Here is a 23833-nt window from a genome sequence, read left to right as displayed (position 1 = left end):
CATTTTTTTTAAGAAGATTGGTGTGACAATCGATTGTAGGGGATGTGCAATCGATTTTCACTAAGCAATTTTTCAATATTTTTTAAAATTTTTATTCAAAATTCTAGTCCAATCAACTTGTTTCTCTCTCCACTATAAAAGCTAAAGTTTCCAAAGCTATTAAAGGAACCCTAACAACCTCAAAATTTTCAGAATTCTCTCTCCCTCAAGAACAAAAGTTGCACCCCTCTTTCTCCACTCTCTCTCCAACTTTATATTCTTAAAGTGTGAAAAACTCCATTGTTGAACCTTCATCTTCTCCAACCGAATTTCAAACTTCAACAAAGGTTAATGTTTTTCTCTTCTTCAACAACTATGTCTCAGTCAAAGAAGGGAAAAGAGAAAGATTCCTCCTCCAACTCAAGGTCAAAGTTATCTTGGGGACTTTCAAGACTTATTTCTACTCCTCAACAATAACAACAAATGTTTGGAGAGTTCTTTCAAGACAAGACCATTATTGCTTCAAGGTTCATCGATCTTGTCTCCTTTCCTTTTCTGTTTTTTAAGTTTCCTCTATAATTAAGATATCAAGAAATTATGGATTTGGTTGAAGGCTATGGAACTTATTATCCGAAATTAGTAAAGGTTTTTTACTGCAATATGACTAAGAAGAAAAATTGGATAAGTTTATTTGTGAAATGGGTTATGATCTCTTTCTCTATGGAAGAGTTGGGAGAATGGTAAGGTATTCCATATGAAGGTGCGACAAACGAGTTGAGTCGAGATACTCTATTACCTGGATATGTGAAAAAGGAGTTCTATTATGGGATTGCTAGAATATCTTGAAGCTGTATTTTTTTAAAAGAGGAAGAAGATTGTTGGCAAGAATACAAAGTGAAATTCATGTTCAACTAGAGTTTTGACAATATATGATATGATGTATATGACAATATATGGTTAACTGAAGTTCTAGCAATATACTATTGATCAGTATGTCACTTTTCTTAGGGGAGAGAGACTAGAGGACATGGGTCGGGATTAAGATTGGACTTAGTTTTTTTATTCTCTAAATTGTTTTTTATCTTCAAAGTCATATGGTTTTCTGTTTTTATGTTTAATTTTCATCATCTCAAGTACTTTGTTTTAATGGCGTTGTATCATCGTAACTATATCCTGTTTAGACTTCATTAAATTTTATGGTGCTTGAATGCTATACTTGATGTCATTATGCATGGATATCTTTATACTCTTGAAATTTCACTAATCTTTCCCCTCTTTTTGATAATGTCAAATGGGGTAGAATGATCCATATATTGTTCGTGTTCCACTATTTCCCTTACAGGTTCATAACATTAAAGATTCACTAACTCTTGGATTAAAGGAGAGTTAATAATCCTAGGGGGAGTTTTTCGGAAATTACACAAATATCATATGTGGATTTGTCATCATCAAAAAGGGGGAGATTATGAAGACAAGCTTCTACCTTGTTCTTTGTTTTGATAAAGACAAATGTGTGGAAAGAAGATCAAGATGTTTGTTCAAGTCAAGATTAAAAGATTTCAAGCTTTATTGGACAATTTAATCAAGATCAAGGATTGCTTGTATATCAAGGTACAAATATGTTATTCATTGTCTATAGGCTAAGTGCTCAAGCATACTTCATCTCAAATCATTCTTTAACCATATTGCACAAGTCTTCTTAAATTGAATTTGAACTTAATAAAATTTTAAAATACTTTTTGTGACAATCGATTGAATGAGATGTGCAATCGATTGTCATTCCAGCTTTCAAAGAAAATTTCAAATTCAAACTTGTGACAATTGATTGAATAGGATGTGCAATTGATTATCATAATGCAGTTTTTGAACATTATATTTGAAGCAATTGACGGTGAGGATAGTGAAATCGATTGTCACCGATAAAACTTTGAAAAAAAATTATTGTTCTCAATACCTTTTCATAACACTTGTACATTGTATCTTATCCAAAACAATGCAAGATTATTCTAGTTATTTTCTAAAATATTGCCATAATTTCCTTTTGGTAATATAAAATGCATAATTTTTCTTAGTTCAAATTACCTCTTTCAAATGTTTTCTAAATAATTCAATTCATTGTTACAACATTATTTTCAAAGAACTTTCTGCATAATTTTCCATATTAATTAGAGTTAAGTTCTTGAGCACTTAGAGTGAATATTTGAATTGTCATATTTGAAATGGAAGAACCACCTTTTTAAAATTTTGTCGTGTTATCAAAATTCTACTGTACTTATATTTTCAATTCAAAACTGTTGTAACATTGTATTAGTATTATCTAACTTATGTGCCAGGTTGTTAGTAACAAGAGTGTTAGAGAGAAAGTAGGGTTCTTTCTCTTTGTGTTTGTAATATCATAAGGTGTGGTGCATTTGCGATTGTGTTATAAAGTTAAGAAAGTCTTGTGGATCGACTGTAACATTTCTACCATAGTGAAATCTCTCACGGAGTGTGACGGGACTAGAGTGCCCTTGCTTGAAAAGGGAAACCATGATATATCTTGTGTTCTTTACATTTCAACATTTATTTTTCTACACTTTATTTTCCAAGTTCATAAAAACGTTTTAAAAAATAAGAACATGAGAATCATTGTCTAAAATCGAAAAAAAAATACTGTTAAACTTAACCTCGAGGTTCAATATCATTTTTGGTCCTATATTTTAACCTCGAGGTTCATTTTGGTCCCTTAATTTAAAAAATGTTCATATTAATGCCTCAACTCTTCAAAATATACCATATTAATCCTTTTTGTCTAATTAGCACGAAAAAACTAAAAAATCAGTTGTTAAATTCATCGCTAGTTAGACGAAAATGACTAAAATGGTATTTTTGAAGAATTAAGGAACCAATATGAAATTTTTAAAGTCAGGGTGTTGGTGTAAGCCCTATAGGATAATACTTTTGGTACTTGTATCGAATTATTTATTAATAATAAAAGGCTTTTTCTTCATTATGTTTGTCTAATAAAGTCCCTGTAATAGATAATCTGTTTAATGTATAAAGTGTAACTTAATCATGAGATCACATTAAACATAAGGACACTATTCTTAAAGTATTCATAGTCGAGCTTTATTGTGAAGTGGGATAACATTAAAGCATTAAGACTATTATGTATATAGACTGATGATCACATCGCATGGAACATGGATAAGGAGTTATCAAGTCTTAAACATAGGTATTAATATTAAGAGTAATATTTATACTGGATTGACCCGCTATGAGAATACTATATAGAATGTTATGCAAAGTGTCATAAGTTATTCTCATGGTGATAATGGTGTATACCACCCTTCGACCTGAAACCACTATATGGACCCTAGATGTAGAGTCGAATGCCTTATTGCTGATCAAACATTGTCCGTAACTGGATGACCATAAAGACAGTTGATGGGTACTCCATGAAGCATGCTAAGGGACACGAGTGACCTAGATGGAATTTGCCCATCCTGTGTAATAGGATAAATGTCTATGGGTCCAATATTGAACTGGACAATGATGACACGGTCTATGCCTTGTGTTCAATATAGACATAAGGGCAAAAGGATAATTGTACACATAAGTATTATCACAAAAGAATTTGTCAGATCACATGACATTTTCGTGTCTTGGATAGCAGTGATGTGTTGCTAGATACTACTCACTATTTATTATGTTAAATATGTTATTTAATATAATTGTCAATGTCGCGAAAACCTACAGGGTCACACACAAAAGGACAGATTGATGAGAGATAGAGTAACTAAGGAATACCGTAATGTATGGTGCACTTAAGTGAATTGTAGAACATCGTAAGGTACTGTGTACTTAAGTAGAATACGAAATATGGTAAGGTACCACACACTTAAGTGATTTTGGCATATTATAAGATATGGGCCACATACACTTGAGTGGGCTTTTTAGCTTGCAGTCCACATAAGTGGTTCTATAAATAGAACCCTTGTGTAGAAGCAATTGGGCAGTTGCAATTTCGTTTCTCTCTCTCTCTCTCTCTCTCTCACTCAAAGCCTTCATTCGTAGCAGCTAGCACTGAGATTGAAGGAATTTGTTCGTGTGGACTGAGTAGAGGCGTTGTCATCGTTCAACATTCGTGATCGCTCCGTAGATCTGCATCAAAGGTTACAATCACCATAAGAGGTAACGATTCTATCACTGATCATGCCCATTCGTAAGGATCACTAAAGGAGAAATTTTAAATTCCACTGCATTTTGGATCGCTATTCTCCTTCAGTGGTATCAAAGCCATTTACGAAACCATGCATCTGATAACTATTTATTTTCTGTATTTTTTGTATTAATACGATTGAAAGACAGAATGAATCAAAGAATAAACGAGTAATTAAATTTGGCATCATGTGTGTACGATTTGGATGATTGATATTGACTATGCTTCGAAATCCGACATTAGTATGGTGAAGCAGCGATACATCGGTCGTCCATAGGTTATGCAATTGAGATCGATCAAGTTATATATATGATATAAGTAATCCTGATGCAAAATACGGTATATATGATATATTGTTTCTGTTTCGTTCATTCAAACACTTAATGATTGTTTTCCTTTGAGCGATCAATGGTCGTTTGCTTCTTGATCCGACATTAGTATGGTGAAGTAATGACTTATTGATTAATCATACTGAATCAACAATCGAGGTGTGTTTGACGGTCTGAAATTGGTGCATTAGGGTTAATGACGGCACAAAGGTTGTGTTGTCAAAGAGTTATGCGATTAGGGTTGTGACTGCACAAGAGTTGTGCTTTAAAGTATCAAGTGTTGATGCGAAAAACAATGTCAATTTCAAATGAATTGTTCATTAAAAATTTCGGCGCGGAACCCCCGTCCGCTGACCGGGCAGTGGACCCCCGGCTAACTCTTCGTAGTGTGATCGGTCGTCGAAATTTAATTTTGTTTTAATTAATTAAAAGAATTAAAGTTAATAATAATGTGTTTATTATTATTGTCTTGTGGTGATCGGTTACGGCCTTAGTTTTCCTTTATTTTGTTTTGGGTTTTTAAAATACGACCTGCGTGTCGTGCCTCTCTTTTAATCTCTTAATATAACTTCTTTTCTCATCTCACTCCCTTGTATGTAAAACGAGTTTCTTTTATGTAATGTAATGTTATGAAGAAAGAGAAGAATTTAATATCAAAGGAGGATAACCCTGAAGATCTTGCTTGGAGAAGCTTAAATCGTTATTAGGTTAGCTTAGGTTCTCTCATTGGCTTGGGAGAACAATTGTGCTAGGGGCCATAACTGTTTCATTATGTATGTTGATGCATGTGAATGTATGTTGATGCATGTGAGAGACGATTTATATGATAAATAAGCCGGTGAGATCAGAATAATTGCAAATTCCCTCAAATTAAATATTAAGTTTATGCTTTCCAAGTTTTAGCACTCATCAAGACTAGTATCGGATAATGTAGGTTTCGCCTACGCGAGGTGCATGTTCTATATTAGTAAGGTGATTGTAATATCAAATTGCTAAAACAATGGGTCAAACTTAACTAAACAAATTATAATAAGATTATATATGTTTAGAAGCAAGAGTTGGAAATGATCCATGTGATGGATTGGAATAAGGAGTTATTCACACAACTAAAATATTCGAGAGTTGTATTAGATACAATTGGAAGGAGTTCCAACATAAATAACCTAGTTTTGTGTAATCCGCCTACGCGGACTTAAAATAAAGTGAAATGTAGATCTAGACCCACTAGAAAATCTTCCAACTGGATTTTCCGAATCAAATGGTGAGGGTCATTTGTTTTGAGTAAAATAGTGGGAGCATATTTAATTAAAGGCCTAATTAAATATGTTATTGATACTTATATTTTCATTATTTTCATGTAGATTACCATGACAACAAACACCTCTAACAACATTTTGCAATCAATCCTTGACAAGGAAAAATTGTCTGGGACAAATTTTCTGGATTGACACCGAAATCTGAGGATTGTCCTCAAACATGATAGAAAGCTGTATGTCTTGGAGAAACCTGTTCCTGAAGAGGAACCTCCTAGTTCTGCACCTAAGGCAGAAAGAGAAAGCAATGCATGAAAGGTTTGAAGTTTCAAAAGCCCTTTTTGAAGGCAAGTTAGCTGAGGGAGCCCTTGTAGGTCCCCATGTGCTCAAGATGATTGGGTATATGGAAAACCTTGAGAGGTTGGGTTTTCCCCTCAGAAAGGAACTTGCGACTAATTTGATCTTGCAATCGTTGCCAGATAGATTCAGTCAATTTTTCCTAAATTTCAATATGAATGATATGGACAAATCTCTTCTTGAACTGCTTGCCATGTTAAGAACTGCTGAGCAGAATCAGAAGTCAAAAGGGAAGTCCATTCTGATGATCAGAAATGGAAAGAGACAGAACAAAAGACCCACCAATCAGGGTGATAAAGGGAAAGCCAAGGAAGTTGCCAAACCCAAACCCATTGTTGCTGATTTGAAGCCTAGTGGAGGCATAGCAAAGGAAGGCACCTGCTTCCATTGCGGTAAGACCGAACACTGGAAGAGAAACTGCCCAAAGTACCTGGAAGATAAGAAGAATGGAGTAGAGACTTCAACTTCAGGTATTTTTGTTATTGAAATTAATTTATCTACTTTTGCATCATGGGTATTAGATACTGGATGCGGTTCTCACATTTGTACCAATGTGCAAGGGCTAAAAAGGAGTAGAGATTTGGCAAAAGGTGAAGTTGACCTACAAGTTGGCAATGGAGCAAAGGTTGCTGCTTTAGCCGTAGGAACTTATGTATTGACTTTACCTAGTGATTTAATAATTCAGTTAGAGAGCTGTTATTATGTACCTGCAATTAGCAGGAATATTATTTCCGTTTCTTGTTTGGACAAGTTTGGTTTTTCATTTATAATAAAGAACAATTGTTGCTCAATTTATTTGAATGATATATTCTATGCTACTGCACAAATGAACAATGGGTTATATGTCATTGATCTTGAAATTCCTATTTATAACATTAATACTAAAAGGATGAAACCTAATGAGTTAAATCCAACTTACCTTTGGCATTGTCGATTAGGCCACATAAATGAGAAACGCATTTCCGAACTCCATAAAGATGGACTCTTTGACTCTTTTGATTATGAATCATATGAGACATGCAAATCTTGTTTAATTGGAAAGATGACAAAGTCTCCATTCACAGGAAAAGGTGAAAGAGCTAATGATCTTTTGGCCCTCATACATACTGATGTATGTGGACCACTAAACATACCAGCCAGAGGAGGTTTTCAGTACTTCATCATATTTACTGATGATTTCAGTAGATATGGTTATGTGTATTTAGTGAAACATAAATCAGAGTCCTTTGAAAAGTACAAGGAATTCAAGAATGAAGTACAAAACCAACTAGGTAAGAATATTAAAACTCTTCGATCAGATCGAGGTGGTGATATTTAAGCCTAGAGTTTGATGACCATCTGAAAGAGTGTGGGATCCTATCCCAACTTACTCCTCCTGGAACACCCCAATGGAATGGTGTATCTGAGAGAAGAAATCGAACCATGTTAGACATGGTCCGATCCATAATGAGTCACGCCGATCTTCCAAACTCCTTTTGGGGACATGCATTATTGTCAGCAGCTTACACGCTTAACCGTGTTCCATCCAAAAAGGTAGGGAAGACACCATATGAGATATGGAGTGGTAAGAAACCACATATGTCTTACATGAAGAATTGGGGTTGCAAAGTTTATGTGAAACGACAAATTTCAACTAAGCTTGAGCCCAAATCTGACAAATGCTTATTTATGGGGTATCCTAAAGAAACAAGAGGGTATTACTTCTACAATCCTTCCGAGGGAAAAGTGTTTGTCACTCGAACTGGAGTTTTCCTATAAAAGGATTTTATTTCCAAAGGAATCAGTGGGAGGAAAGTAGAACTTGAAGAAATTAAAGAATCACAAAGCATTGATACACCTATGGAGGAATTAGAGCAGGAAACACAAGTAGTTGTGGAAGAGCAACCTGCTCAAGTAGAATAAGACCAGCGTAGGTCAAGCAGGATACGTCACCTACCTGAAAGATATGGATACCTCATAACTGATCAAGGTGATGTATTACTCATGGATCAAGATGAGCATGTGACATACCAAGAGGCCATAACTGGTCCCGAGTCTGAGAAGTGGCTAGAAGCCATGAAATCTGAAATAGATTCCATGTACACAAACCAAGTTTGGACCTTGGTCGAGCCTCATGTATGAGTTAACCCTATAGGATGCAAGTCGGTCTTCAAAAATAAGAATGACATGGATGTTAAGGTACATATCTATAAGGCAAGACTGGTTGCAAAAGGATATAAACAAATTCATGGGGTTGACTATGATGAAACCTTTTCACCAGTTGCAATGCTTAAATATGTTCGGATTTTACTTGCTATCACTGCATATCATGATTATGAAATATGGCAGATAGATGTTAAAACTACTTTCCTTAATGGGAATCTTCTTGAGGATGTGTACATGACACTGCCTGAAGGATTTGACATACCAGAAGAAGCCCAAAAGATATGTAAGTTACAAAGATCAATCTATGGATTGAAGCAAGCTTCCAGAAGCTGGAATCTTTGTTTTGATGAAATAGTAAAACAATATGGATTCATCAAGAACGAAGATGAGTCTTGTGCCTACAATAAGGTTAGTGGGAGCATGACCATTTTCTTGGTATTATATGTAGATGACATATTACTCATTGGAAACGATGTCCCTGCCCTGAAACAAGTAAAGTCTTGGTTGGGGAAATGCTTTTCTATGAAGGACCTAGGTGAAGCAGCCTATATATTAGGAATCAGAATCTATAGAGATAGATCACAAAAACTGATTCGCCTAAGTCAGAGTACGTACATAGACAAAGTGTTGAGACGCTTTAATATGCATGATTCCAAGAAAGGATTCATACCTATGCAACATGACATGTGTCTATCAAAAACACAATCCCCTTCAACTAAAGAAGAAAGGAATCGCATGAATAAGATTCCATATGCATCTGCAATAGGATCTATCATATATGCCATATTATGTACTCGACCAGATGTCTCATATGTTTTAAGTGCAACGAGTAGGTACCAATCTGATCCTGGTGATGCTCATTGGGTAATTGTCAAGAATATCCTTAAGTATTTGAGAAGGACTAAGGACTCATTCTTGATATATGGAGGTCAGGAAGAGATGGCTGTAATTGGATACACCGATGCTAGCTTCCAGACAGATAAGGATGACTTTAGATCGCAATCTGGTTATGTGTTTTGCTTAAAAGGTGGCGCTGTGAGTTAGAAAAGTTCAAAGCAAGATACAGTTGCTGATTCTACAACCGAGACCGAGTATATTGTTTTCTCAAGTGCAGCAAAGGAAGCTGTTTGGATCAAAAAGTTCATTAGTGAACTTGGCATAATTCCTAGGACTGTGGATCCCATTGGTCTCTATTGTGATAACAATGGTGCTATCGCACAAGCTAAGGAACCTATATCTCACCAACGATCCAAACACATACTTAGGCGTTATCACCTCATTCGAGAGATAATAGATAGAGGAGATGTGAAAATATGCAGAGTAACTACACTTGACAATATTGCTGACCCACTGACAAAGCCTCTTGCGCAGCAGAAGCATGATGGCCATACTAGATCTATGGACATTAGGGGTATGCTTGATTGGCTCTAGTGCTAGTGGGAGATTGTTGGTGTAAGCCCTAGAGGCCAATACTTTTGGTACTTGTATCGAATTATTTATTAATAATAAAAGGCCTTTTCTTTATTATGTTTGTCTAATAAAGTCCCTAAAATAGATAGTCCGTTTAATGTATCAAGTGTGAAACATAAGGATATTATTCTTAAAGTATCCATAGTCGAGCTTTATTGTGAAGTGGGATAACATTAAAGCATTAAGACTATTATGTATATAGATTGATGATCACATCTCATGGATCGTGGATAAGGAGTTATCAAGTCTTAAACATAGATATGAATATTAAGAGTAATACTTATACTGGATTGACCCGCTATGAGAATACTATATAGAATGTTATGCAAAGTGTCATAAGTTATTCTCATGGTGATAATGGTGTATACCACCCTTCGACCTGAAACCACTATGGACCCTAGATGTAGAGTCTAGTGCCTTATTGCTGATCAAACATTGTCCGTAACTGGATGACCATAAAGACAGTTGATGGGTACTTCACGAAGCATGCTAAGGGACATGAGTGACCTAGATGAAATTTTCCCATCATGCGTAACAGTATAAATGTCTATGGGCCCAATATTGAACTGGGCAAGGATGACACAGTTTATGCCTTGTGTTCAATATAGACATAAGGGCAAAAAGATAGTTGTACACATAAGTATTATCGTAAAAGGATTTGTCAGATCACATGACATTTTCGTGTCTTGGATAGCAGTGATATGTTGCTAGATGCCACTCACTGTTTATTATGTTAAATACGTGATTTAATATAATTGCCAATGCCGCAAAAACCTATAGGGTCACACACAAAAGGACGGATTGATGAGAGATAGAGTAACTAAGGAATACCGTAATGTACGATGCACATAAGTGAATTATAGAACATCGTAAGGTACAGTGTAATTAAGTAGAATACGAAATATGGTAAGGTACCACGCGCTTAAGTGATTTTGGCATATTATAAGATATGGGCCACATACACTTGAGTGGGCTTTTTAGCTTGCAGCCCATACAAGTGGTTCTATAAATAGAACCCTTGTGTAGAAGAAATTGTGTAGTTGCAATTTCGTTTCTCTATCTCTTTCTCTCACTCAAAGCCTTCATTCGTAGCAGCTAGCACTGAGATTGAAGGAATCTGTTCGTGTGGACTGAGTAGAGGTGTTGTCATCTTTCAACGTTCGTGATCGCTCCGTAGATCTGCATCAAAGGTTATAATCGCCACAAGAGGTAACGATTCTATCACTGATCATGCCCATTCGTAAGGATCACTAAAGGAGAAATTTTAAATTCTGCTGCGTTTTGGATCGCTATTCTCCTTCACATGGGACCATAATGAACCATGAGATTAAAATACAACATTAAAAATTATATTAAACCTTAAAAATAAAAGAAAGAAGCAATAATTCGAAAATACAAACCAACACAAAGAGCACCAGAAGTGCTAAAAGTGGTTGCCCTAGCTAGTAGCTAGAGTAAATAGAAATTGACAAGAAAAGAAAAAACCCAAAAGCTACCACCGAAGAAAACCCAAAAATCCACCACCCACTAACTCCCCACCAAATCATTAGGTCAGACGAACTAGAGACATTCGTCGCAGACGAATCTCTAAAGAGAGAAAGTTGAAAGAAAGTAGACTGAATAACATGCATAAAACAAAAGGAGGGAAGTTGGCCTCCCATGCCTTCCCTAAATGCCCATCCATTTGAGAGGGTATCGCTCATAGTCAACCAGAGAAATGGAAAGGCCTAACTTATGGGCTTAAACCCACTTTCAAGACAAGCTAATAATAATTGATATCTAATGATTCACCGTGATGTTTTCCCTGCAAAATATAACTTTGTTCCCCATTTTCTAAATAATCATTACCATAAGATGTCAGATCGAGATCAAGCATAAAGACGCACATTTTTTAAAATCGAAACCTTGAAACAACTCAAAAAACCCAATAATGGAGTGTGAAAAAGGCTCGGCCGCCCAATCTACCTAAAAACTCTATACCAAATAACATAAGCAACCTCACACAATGAAATAAGGTGGTATGTCGACTCCTCCTACCTATCACACTATGAACAACCCTAAAAAAAAACTAAATTCGACAGGACTTTGCAGCGTCAGAGGTTCCATCTAATAGGTAACATATCCTAAAGCAATTGGAAAGAGAGCATGATGACTTCAGAAGGATCCCAACTTTTCCAAAACCAAGAAAATCCCCCCCCCCCCCCCCTCAAGACCCTCTTAGGTCTGACTTACCTTGTCCCAATAAAAGCCATTAGACTTTCTTACGTATAAATGAGAAAAAATCTCTTAGTTGGAGTTTCCTTCCAAAACAACTCATCTTCTTGCCCAAGCCTAACCACTCCCAAAATCATGACAATCAAAGAATCAAAGAGCTCTTCCTCATAAACAAGGTAGTTACGCTGCCACCTAAAGCTCTAAACCCAAACATCCCAATCCCAAACCCCCATAGACCCCACTACTCGAGACTTCTACTTAGAGACCCGAAATAAACTCTTAAAATAAATGCACAAAGGTGTAGTCCCAACCCATACATAATACCTAAAATCTAGTTTTATGACCATCCCCAACCCTGTTCTTGCAAGAAAAGACGAACCAGTCAGACTTCTTATCTGAAAGGTCCCCGAGAAGAGATACTCCTCTCCACAAATGAGACACTCTCCTTATATCTCATATTATTCATCCTAAAGGGGAACCAAAACTCCCAGTATTATACCTCGCCTTACAAATGTCACTCCAAAGTGAAGGTGAGTTTGAAAGAATCCTCCATGTCCATTTACTCAACAAGGCAACATTCACAAGTCTAAGATCCTTAACCCCTAAATCGCCCACGCTTTTGGATGTACACACATCTTCCCACTTAACCCACATGACTTTGATACCACCTTTAGAAACTCCCCAAAGAAAACGCCTCATCATACCAACAAGCTTTTTCTAAACGTAAACATACATTTTCATTAAGGACAAAAAGAACACGGGAGTAAAGTTCAAGACCGGATTCGAAAGAACTACCCTGCCATATAAACTAGTAAAGTTATTCCTCCAAGAAGATAACCTTTGCGAGACAAGATTAACAAGAAGGCCATAAATCCCTTTCTTCTTAGGATTTTCACCCACCGAAATCCTGAGATACTTAAAGAGAAGTAAATCTACCTTACAGTGCAAAAAGTCTGCTGCCAAATCCAAAAAAGTCCTACCCATAGTCACCGTGAACAAAATACTCTTAGAAAAATTCACTTTGAGACCCGGGGCAAGCTCAAGACTTTTTAGCACCGCCTTGATAGTCAAAAGGTTGTCCACCGATAACACTGCCACCAACATAGTTTCATTAGCATACTAGAAATTGGACACCTCCAACCCAACCGAATCCACCTTAAATCCATGGAGCACACCCATCGAGTCCACCTAATTTAGAGAAGCATTAAGACAATCTCCCACAAGAAGAAAAAGAAAGGGGACCAAAGGGTCACCCTGTTTCAAACCCTTATGAATACAAATCTCATTAGTTGGGCACCCATCACCAACACAAAAAGGCTACCTGAAAAAACACAAGCAAGGATCCAGGCCCTTCACCTATCATCAAAACCAAATCTTTGTAGCATATGATCCAGTAAAGACTAGTTGACAGAATCATAAGCCTTCTCGAAATCCATTTTAAATATAAAAAGACTCTCGTTTAGACCTCTTAGCTAAGTCTAATACTTTATTGAGAGCTACCACAAAACCCACCAGATGTCTCCCTCTAATGAAGGCCAATTGTTCTAGGGAGATAAGATTCCCTGTGACCCTAGCAAGCTTGGCAACCAACACTTTATCCACCAACTTAAAAAGAGAAGCTAAAATGAAAATAGGTCTTAAATATCTCATCTCCAAAGGACATTCTATTTTAGAATGATAGCAATGGAAAAGGACGTCAACCTCTTAGGCAACACAACATTCAAATAGAACTGGCCAAACATCACAAAAACCTCCTCCTTAAGCATCCCACATAACCTCTTATAAAAGGAGAAATTAAACCATATGGGCATGGGCTATTTGATTCATCAATCTTCACAATCACGACGTCTATTTCTGAAGGCAAGAACTAAACAAAAAGAGGCGCAACCTCATTCGAGGAGATATAAGGAAGAGGGACCCAATTAATGTTAGGCCTATTAACATCTGAATCAGAAAATTGCTACTTGAAGTACCTTGAGATCTCCCTTCTAACCCAAAAACCTTCTCCGCCCAAATATCCCCCACACGATGAACCATCAAGTTATTCCTCCTGCTATTCTTCCTAACACAAGCATGAATAAAACCTGAATTAACATCCCTCTCCTTCAGCCACACCTGCCTAGACTTCTGTATAATTTGAGCATCCCAACTCTAGATAAATTCCACCAAGTCTTGACACACTTACAATCTATAATCCAACTCATAATGAGAAAGAGACTCGGATTCTGCTTTCAGCTCTAGAAGTTGAACCTTATTCGAGCAAACATTAATCTTAAAATCTAGATTTTCAAAAAGCTCTTTGTTTCGGACCTTAAGACTTTGTTTGAGAGTTTGGAGGGGATATGAAGGGAGGGTTTGGGAAAATGATTTTTTAAAAAATATAGAGAAATTTTAAACATTTTTTATTTATTTTTTATTTATTTAAAATGATAAAATAATGCTTATCATTAATATATTTTTACTTTTTGAAATATTATAACAAAAAAAAATTATATTTAAACAATTTATCAAAGTCTTCCAAAATCCTCCTCCAATACAAATTTTGAATTCCTTCAAATTAAGGGATTTTAGGTGTTATGAATAAAAATCAACCCTAAAAAACTCTTCTGACCAAAATTCTTATATTATTTTCACTCAATCTTTCTTAATTTTCAAAGTCCTCCCCCTCTATTCCCCTAAAAACTCATAAACAAAGCCTAAAAGTCCCTTTGAGAGTTTTTGACTTATCCTTCAACATGCATACCATCCATCCCGCCCAAACCTCCATCCTTAAAGACCCACAAACCACTATCTCAAAATCAACATCCCTTAATTAGAAATTGTTAAATCGTAAAGGCTTCGGTCTCCAAAACTAAGAATGATAGAGTTGATTATGTTTTTTATAATTGATTCTACTTAAAATGTAACTTTTGAGTCTAAACGTAATTATATATTTAAATATACTATTGAAATCATTTTTTAAGAATTTATCCAAACATAAATCAATCTACATTCAACTAAGTTTTAGACATAATTAATTAATTTAAAATCAAATTTTCTCCTCATAATCAAACATGTAGTGATTATTTTTTTTAAAAATAATTATAAACTACTCACATTTAAAGTGTGTTTGATTCTGCCGTGAATAAAATTTACTTTAATTAAAAGAGAATTAAAATTAAAGTAATTTATATTTAAATAAATTTTATAGTAAAAATAATATTTAGATTCAAAAATTACAAATTTTAAATTTAAGTAAAATAAATTCTAAATTCTAAAATAAAATAAAATATGGATGGAGAGTATAAAATATTTTAGATGTCGGAAGAAATATGTATTCAACCAAAACACACTTTTATTTATATGAGGTGGCAAATTAAAATATTTTGAATGGATGTGTGTAAAATTGCATCTCAATTTTTTTGTGTGCTTGTGAAACAATATAGATACTTGTATGAAAACTTATTTAAATTCATCTTCTTAAAAATATTCAATAAGAAGAGAGAAAATTTTAAATTTTTTTAAAATTTATTTTATTTTTTAAATGGATTTATGTGATGATCGTGATTATGAAGGACCGAGAAAAATTTATTTTTATTTTTTAATTAATAAAAAAATTATAATATGTAAACTATTTATTAGTGTTATTTACATGTAAGAATTTTCCGTGAAACCATACATAAAGTTGTGAAAGCAGACATTATATTCCATTTTACAAAATTAATTTTCATTCTAAACAACCTTGGCATCTGATCGCGATTCGCAAAGTTGTGTTGCAGTGTAAGCACTTTTGTTTTGACTTCTTCAGTCCATAACAGGTGCGTTAGGGTTTGCAAATTTTCAATTCCCTCATACTCACAACCTCCAAATGTCGCAACTTCCAATTCCAATCCTAATTTAACCATTTCCAAGCAATACTACATTGTCTCACAGTTCCACCGTAGCGCAATGATTAAGATTTCCAACCATAGAAATTTTCTACTACTCAAATGCGCATCGTTCGCCAAAATGTTAAGCACAAGCGAACCGATTCCGGATTTTGCAGAAGTAACAGAAACTGTGTGCAAGGTTATGATGTCCTCTCCTGCGGTCACACTTGACACTGCTCTTAACCAAACAGGGGTTAGGGTTTCTCCTGAATTAGTGGAAACTGTTCTCAAGAGGTTCGAGAATGCGGGGATGTCGGCGTTTCGGTTCTTCGAATGGGCTGAGAATCAGCGAAACTACTCGCATTCGGTGAGGGCTTATCACTTGATGATTGAGTCTTTGGCAAAGATTAGGCAGTATCAGATTGTGTGGGACCTTGTTAATTCAATGAGGAAAAAGGGTATGGTAAATGTTGAAACTTTTTGTATTATCATGAGAAAATATGCTAGGGCTCATAAGGTTGATGAAGCTGTTTATACTTTTAATGTAATGGATAAATATGATACGCCGCAGAATCTGGCTGCTTTTAATGGGTTGTTGAGTGCTTTGTGTAAGTCTAGGAATGTGAGGAAGGCTCAGGAGATTTTTGATAGTATGAAGGGACGGTTTGAACCGGATTCGAAGACTTATAGTATATTGCTTGAAGGGTGGGGAAAGGAACCGAATCTTCCGAAAGCAAGAGAGGTTTTTGGGGAGATGGTTTCTGCAGGGTGTAATCCTGATATTGTTACTTATGGTATAATGGTTGATGTTCTTTGCAAGGCAGGACGGGTTGATGAAGCGGTCGAGGTTGTCAAGGATATGGATGATAATAATTGCAGGCCGACGTCGTTTATTTATAGTGTGCTTGTTCATACTTATGGAGTGGAGAATCGGATTGAGGATGCTATTGATACATTCATGGAGATGGAAAGGAATGGAATCAAGGCAGATGTTGTGGTGTATAATGCACTGATTGGTGCTTTTTGCAAGGCAAACAAATTAAAAAATGTGCATAGGGTGTTACGAGAGATGGAAAGTAATGGTATTGCTCCAAATTCAAGGACCTGCAATGTTATCATGAGCAGTTTGATTAGCCAAGGAGAGACTGATAAAGCTTTTAGTGTTTTTCGCCGGATGATCAAGCTGTGTGAACCTGATGCGGATACGTATACAATGCTGATAAAGATGTTTTGTGAGAAGAATGAAGTGGATATGGCTTTGAAAATATGGAGGTATATGAAGTCGAAACAGTTTGTCCCAAGCTTGCACACTTTTTCAGCCCTTATCAATGGACTGTGTCAAAAGGGCAATGTTGTGAAAGCGTGTGTTTTGCTGGAAGAGATGATAGAGAAAGGAATTCGACCGTCACGAATTACGTTTGCGAAGTTAAGACAGTTACTTATAAAGGAAGGGAGAGAAGATGTGCTCAAATTTTTGCATGAGAAAATTAATCTTCTAGTTAAGGAACCTTTGTATGATTAAACCATGGAAGGCTGCTCGCAATTGGAGTGCAGAAAAATCTACGAGCACTAGCTGTGTCTCTTAAGTAAGAACTGCATCTCTGGAGGCATATCGGATGTTTAAAGCAGGTGCTGTTGGAGAGATACAAAGTCTATGCACTCAGAGAGCTGGTGTGATAGTGGTTGTTGGGGATAACAACTTACAAGATGTATGTGTAATTTTTCTCCAGGTAACAAGAGGAAAAAAGACCAAGTTTTTTTAATCATTTTTTTGTTGCATTGCAAGAATCATAAGGTCATTGTAAGATGATCATGTTCCTGAGTTTCGGTCGAATTTTTGTGATCGACAAACACAAGGAGGAACCCATGATAGAACTCCATTAAATGCATGCTCAGATTCTTTTTGTTGTTTGTAATCACATCAATTACCGGCTGTTTGATTTCCTATGGGGTGGATTCAGTGACTTGCAATACGATAGAAGGCAAAAATGCACATGTAGAGAGTGACATGGCCATTGGTATGTTTTTTTAGGGGATTGCTTGTTACACACCTTTTAGGGGATTTCCTATGAATTTTTAAAATTACCCCTTTTGCTTCATCTAGATATTACTATCTGGATATTAAAATCCAGACATACTTATCTGGTCATTTTCTGTTTGAGTTAATGTATTGGGTACATTCGGATTTTACTATCCGAACGAAGCGAAAGAGATAATTTTAGTAATTCACAAGGTTTGGAAGAAACATTAAAGGTGTAATGAGTTATCCCATTTTTGTTAACAAATTGATATGCCTAACTTACTTTTGCATAAGAGAAACTAGAAAAGGGAGGGATTAGGAAAGGAAACTATTGGACTTGAGGCTCAAAGCAGGAAAGGAAGAAGAGGGACAAGGGCAGGAAAGGAAGAAGAGCAAAGAAGATAGAGGAGCACACATAACTGAATGGACACAAAGTCCAAGGAGAGTGAAGCAAAGTACAAGGGTGTGGAGAATTTCCACGTGGTCAAAGGTTTAGGGCTGAATGAGGATGCTGTTCTCTACCAGTTTATTGTTGATTTTCATCTTTTCATTTGTTCATCTTGCAAGGAACCAAACTCCATCCATACCATTGTCATACTTTTTCTCCTTTTACTTGTATACATTTCTTTTTTGAGATACTTTACTTGTATGCATTACATATTGTAAGAAAGGGAATCATCCTCTGTTCTAAAATAAATTCAATACAATTTTATATCCATTGCTTTTTGAGTTTCAAGTTCATTGTCAAATTAGTATCAACATGATATAGTGTCAGCAACAATCGATAGACTTAACAAAGGAGGAAATGCAGAATTGAGTTTTTGCAGAGCGTTGAATTTTTTGAAATGAAAGGGGTTAAGGCTTAAAGCAAGATGGTTAAGGTGGATTAGGAGATGGGGGAGAAGATAAATTATAGAGGGAAAATGAAGGGTTTTATGTAAAAAGGATGGATATAGACGTTCAAACCGATATAAATAAAAATTTGTTCGAATAAATTGATATGTAAAAATTGCATACATAATTTTTATTAGTAAATGTTGGTGAAGAATGTTGGAATTTAAGTGTTAGTGGCTAAATTTTACATGATTTTTTTTTTCCAAAAGCCATAATTAGGCTTGGTGGGGAGTAGAAGTGGGTTACATGTGGGTGAGATTCATATTCCCGTCACCGTTGAGCCAAATCAAACAAACTCATAAATTATCTGAACCCATTCATATACGGATATATGCAACCCAATCCATTATAATCCGTATATTTTTGGTTCGGATATTGAGTTTGAATTTTACGACCCACAGATCCGTTGATCCAACTCATTAATATGATTTTAATAATTTTTTATTATTTTTATTATTATTTTAAATAAAAGTATAAAATTAATATCTCACTATTAATCCTAATTTTTCCAAAAAAAAATATTCTTCACATATAATTCTATTAGACTAATGAATTTATATAATTCTAAAATTAAATATTATTTCTTATTTTCTTTTGAATCATTTACAACTTCGTGAATTTTATATTATTTTCGAATTTATGTCATGTTGATGAATTTTATTAGATATTATATGACGTGTTTCATTGAATTTAAATGTTATAAATGAGTATGATTGTATTGAAATATAATATTTTTTTTTAAACAAAAAAAAATCATAAAAAATATATTTTTTTTATTTGAAACATAACCTACGAACCCAACTCACAAATGGACGGGTCAGTTTTGACAATGAAATTACAAATTGAACAATAAATCCAACTCATTAAAGCTTGAACGGGTTGGATAACGGATTAAGTGTAACCCAATCCAATCCAACCCGAATTCACTCCTAGACAATGGTTAGGCTTGGTGGGATATCAGAAATGGATCAGGGATCCATGTGAATGGCTCACAATGATGAGGGAGTTTGAGAAATAGGTGAGAAAGGAAGTCGAAGAAAGCCGGGATTTTGGAATTAAGCTATCAGATCATAAAGCAAGAGGAATATGCCTCGGAAAGCTAGGATTTTGGAATTGAGGGGTTAGAATTGCAATAATTGATGGTGGCAATTGGATACCTAAGCTAGGAACATTCCCATCATCAAATAACTCGCCATGGGCAATCTATGCTATGTAACTACTCATGCGAACCCATATGTCTGGTGTGGAAGGTACATGATATGCGTGTGACCTCATACTTATCACCACCTACTACATATATTTTTGCAAATTCAAAGAATATATCAACATGGATTCAAATGTTACAAATGCTATTTCAGACTTCAGAGTTGTAAGAGATAAAAAATAAGTGAGATTCATGAGTTGCAAGACCCATACGGACTATGAATCACTGAAAGCAAAGGGGCTCAAGTCCTAAGTGTCAAAGGTTTCCTTAGGCAGAACTAATCCTGAACATTCACTTTACATGAAAGTTTGATCATTAGTAGTTCAGATCCCTTGTAACCCAGTTTAGCATTCACTATTTGGCGGAAGTAAACAAGCTCACTTGTGATAAAAAATGACTGATTGAATTTTAGTTAAATGCACATCTTTCAAATCATACCATTATACCATTGTAATTGTAAAATGAAGTGTCAAGATAAATCATAAAATGCTCATCTTATAAGTTCTGATACTAGGGCTGTAAGACTATCGCGCGACTAGGGAAAATTCTCTATATATGCCCTGACAGTAATCATACAAAATGATTAAGCTCTCCCACTTTGCTTTTTTGTTCTGGAGTCGGTTGTTGAAACCGCTGATCCAGAGAGCTTGTTAACCTCATAGAGCAATACAGCCGAGAACAGAAAACTGCATTCATGCAACAAACATTAGAAGAACATCAACAATGGTTTCATAAAAAATAACAATTGATACAATTTTATAGTTTTTAAATAATAAAGTATCCACAGATAAGACCCTGTTACTCTGCTATAATAAGACCCTATCTTTAAATACTGGACTATGACAATGCCAAAATACTCTGCTAGTTAGTTGCTATACTTGACTATTTTGTTTTTTCACTTTACAAGGCCCTTTTGATTCCATTTTTAAAATGTGCTTTAGGAACAGAAACATCCTTCTGATTTTCAGCAATTTGCAAAATCAGAAATAGGCTGCAATCTGCAATTTACAAAATCAGAAATAGGCTGCAATCTGCAATTTACAAAAGCTTTAAGTCGTCTATTACTTTATTTACCTAAAAGGATATGATATCATGATATCATGATATCATGATATCATGATGTTGCCTGTTCTTCTTTTACAATGTATTGTACTATTGGTTACACCACAAAGAAAAGCTAGAATTCAATGTAGAGGGATAAAAATCTACAATAGTTTATTTAATTATATAATGAGGGGAGGTGAAACATGAATGCCAGAATCAATAAGAACATGTTCCAAAGGGTAACCAGCCCATTACATGTATTACTTAAGATGCCAAATATCAAACCTCACCATTTCTATTACAAGCTGATTGTCATATATTTTGTTATGTAATGAGTGGAGGTGAAACATGAAAGCCAGAATCAATAAGAACATGTTCCAAAGGTTAACCAACCCATTGCATGTAGTCATTAAGATGTCAAATATCAAACTTCACCACTTCTATTATAAGCTGATAGTCATACATTTGGTATCACAGTGAGTTTGTCAGAATTCTGATGAGCCACCGTGATTTTTCAAAAGAAGGTAAGATGTGTTATTTTTCAAAAGAAGTTGGTATCAATGCCCTTTTTCAATTAAAAGAAGGTATGATGTGTTCTTTAATATAAAAAAATGCATCATTTCATCATAAGTTGATGGTGATTTAAAAACAGTCATTGAGAAGGCTTGGCTAGAATATCCACTTAATTAATTGTCACTCTGCACAAATTACATCAGAGGGGAGATTGACATTTAATGTGTTCCTTACTTCTCCCTCACACATTTTATTTATTTATTTATTTTTAAAGAAATACTACTACACTTCCTAGTGAGTTTCTTCTTATTGTTCATTAGAATATGGGAGAGAGGGGTATTTCAGGGAGCATACCATGTAGTAGTGCATACTCGGTGGACAGTGCTTGCAGCAATCAAAGCAACTACTTCTGCTACTATGACTGCAAAATAAAAAGACATTCTTTTAAAAATTTTGAATATATAAAACACAACTGGAAGCTCAGCATGCATGACTTATGCATAGTGACACCAGAAGGAGCAAAAGAATTGAATGTCCCATGTCTCTCCCATATTTCATGCAATTCTCAAGTATAAAAATGCAGATGTTTTGCAAAGTACCACTTAATATTCATTCTGTTTCTTGAATTCTGAATTTGATTAATGTAAAATTTAACTATTTGTCATCAACATTCATTATCGCGAACTTACCAGCACCCCAGCCAGTTTTTGCACCTGCTGATTCCTGAAAATTTCCAATGAACTACAACCAAAATGTAACATAAGTGTGATTAACTTAAATCAACTTGAAATATTTCGCTTTAATAGATACCCTGGAAGTAATATATGTGACAGAAGATGATCTAAGGCAGACTATATGGATGAAAATAGCATTCACAAATATCTTGTTAGCATGGGCTACAACAGTCCACTTAGCACTAATATGTAAGTAAAAGATCCATTGTACACAGTAGGAATATGTCCATGATTGATAGAGACCCGGGTAGAGGCCATAAGTAAAAAACGTATAATATGTAATAAGATTGTGGTAAAAATATATGGTAAATAATGAGCGAGGTAGTAGGATGCTTAGTTGACAAGTTGTTATGTCTTAGTCGTATAAATAGTAAGGTGAGGGAATTATGTGGGTTATGCCAGACTATTGAGTGAGCCATTATGGTTAGGCAAAGAGAGTTTTCTTCACATCCGGGGTAAATTGTGATGTGACTCATTCCCTTATACATATTTTCTTTCCTCAACTACTGAATACACATACTATATTCTACTGTTTAATCTCTTTCTTTACTTAATTTTGGATAACTTAATTTGGGGGGTCCAATCAATGAGTGACCAAGGAACCAATGTATACAAAGATCAACCTATGGACTATGAAGTGATAAAAGTAGTAATTTTATCGGTCTTCTAACAATCTCCTAACTTCAATTAACAAAATGGTAAATGGAACTTCTCATAGGAACTGGAAAGAATTATGCAGTACATATTTTGATATTGTCCCTATAGATATAATAGAAATGTAGTAAATGATCTGATTACTCGAGAAAAAAAAGAATCATAAGCAAACTATAAGTAAAACTCAAAAGATAAGAAAATCCTCATGCAAGATTTGATTATGCCTCGTGCAAGAAATATGGCTTCAGAACTCACAGTTAGGAGCACAAGAAATAAGAGAGAGCTGGTGAACCCTCCAAGTATTGTGTATAGTTCAGACGATGCAAGTTTCCCACGGTACATTTCTTGAAGTGAGAGGATGACAATGAATAAAAGAAAGGAATACGTCATGGAACTCCCAGACCCTGCCATGGCCTTCTTATAGCTCAAACAAAGAAACAATTGTCAGAAAAGACATCCATAAATCAAAACACAAACACCAAATTTCGCTCTCAAGCATTCCGAAGCCAAAAAAAAAATCAACAACTAAAGCTAAATGGATCTAATAATGTTAGTAATACACATCGATCTAAAGTTCTCAAATGTAAATAACTGGAAAAAAAAACCTAATTACAGGATCGAAATTCCATCAAATCGAAAGAGAGATTCATTGTTCAAGTAAAAACAAAAGCAGCAACGAAAAGCTCCTTTCATTTCAGGATTCGCTTTGAATCTAGAATTTTCTCAGAAAAAAACTAAGGAAAAGTAGAATCCCTACCTCACTCACTCAGATCAAGAAGACGCAACTTTCAGTTCAGATCTCTCTATCACACGCGATAGTATTTTTTTAATAAAAACGCGCCCTGAGCTACACTCTACGGTGATTATACAAGGGTAATCTCGGTATTTAAAATAATCGAAGGACAAAACCGTCTAATCAGTGAAATTTCTTATGACAAAGAAACGACGCCGTTGTGGTCTGTATCGGCTGTGTT

General features: G+C 35.2%; 2 protein-coding genes across 3 annotated transcripts; one reads left to right on the top strand and one right to left on the bottom strand.

Moving 5' to 3' along the window:
- Nucleotides 1–15614: 15614 nt before the first annotated feature.
- On the top strand, nucleotides 15615–18530 carry LOC127082769 (pentatricopeptide repeat-containing protein At1g77360, mitochondrial). Its single transcript, XM_051023006.1, has one exon. The coding sequence runs from the start codon at nucleotides 15876–15878 to the stop codon at nucleotides 17316–17318; it is 1443 nt and encodes a 480-aa protein (XP_050878963.1). The 5' UTR covers nucleotides 15615–15875; the 3' UTR covers nucleotides 17319–18530.
- A 1765-nt stretch (nucleotides 18531–20295) lies between these two features.
- On the bottom strand, nucleotides 20296–23760 carry LOC127082768 (uncharacterized). Of its 2 annotated transcripts, none has more exons than XM_051023005.1 (5): nucleotides 23617–23760; nucleotides 23115–23273; nucleotides 22161–22212; nucleotides 21826–21892; nucleotides 20296–20600 (listed from the first exon to the last, which is right to left on the bottom strand). In XM_051023005.1, exons 2-5 carry the CDS (start codon nucleotides 23268–23270, stop codon nucleotides 20498–20500), a joined length of 378 nt encoding a protein of 125 aa, XP_050878962.1. In that variant the 5' UTR covers nucleotides 23271–23273; nucleotides 23617–23760; the 3' UTR covers nucleotides 20296–20497. The 2 variants fall into 2 exon arrangements, with proteins under 2 accessions (XP_050878962.1, XP_050878961.1); XM_051023004.1 differs by having other exon boundaries at nucleotides 23115–23276; nucleotides 23617–23750.
- Between the last annotated feature and the right edge of the window lie 73 nt (nucleotides 23761–23833).

Source organism: Lathyrus oleraceus, chromosome 5, assembly GCF_024323335.1.
Source record: "Lathyrus oleraceus cultivar Zhongwan6 chromosome 5, CAAS_Psat_ZW6_1.0, whole genome shotgun sequence".
Classification (NCBI taxonomy): domain Eukaryota; kingdom Viridiplantae; phylum Streptophyta; class Magnoliopsida; order Fabales; family Fabaceae; genus Lathyrus; species Lathyrus oleraceus.
This window is presented reverse-complemented; position numbering and strand designations above follow the sequence as displayed.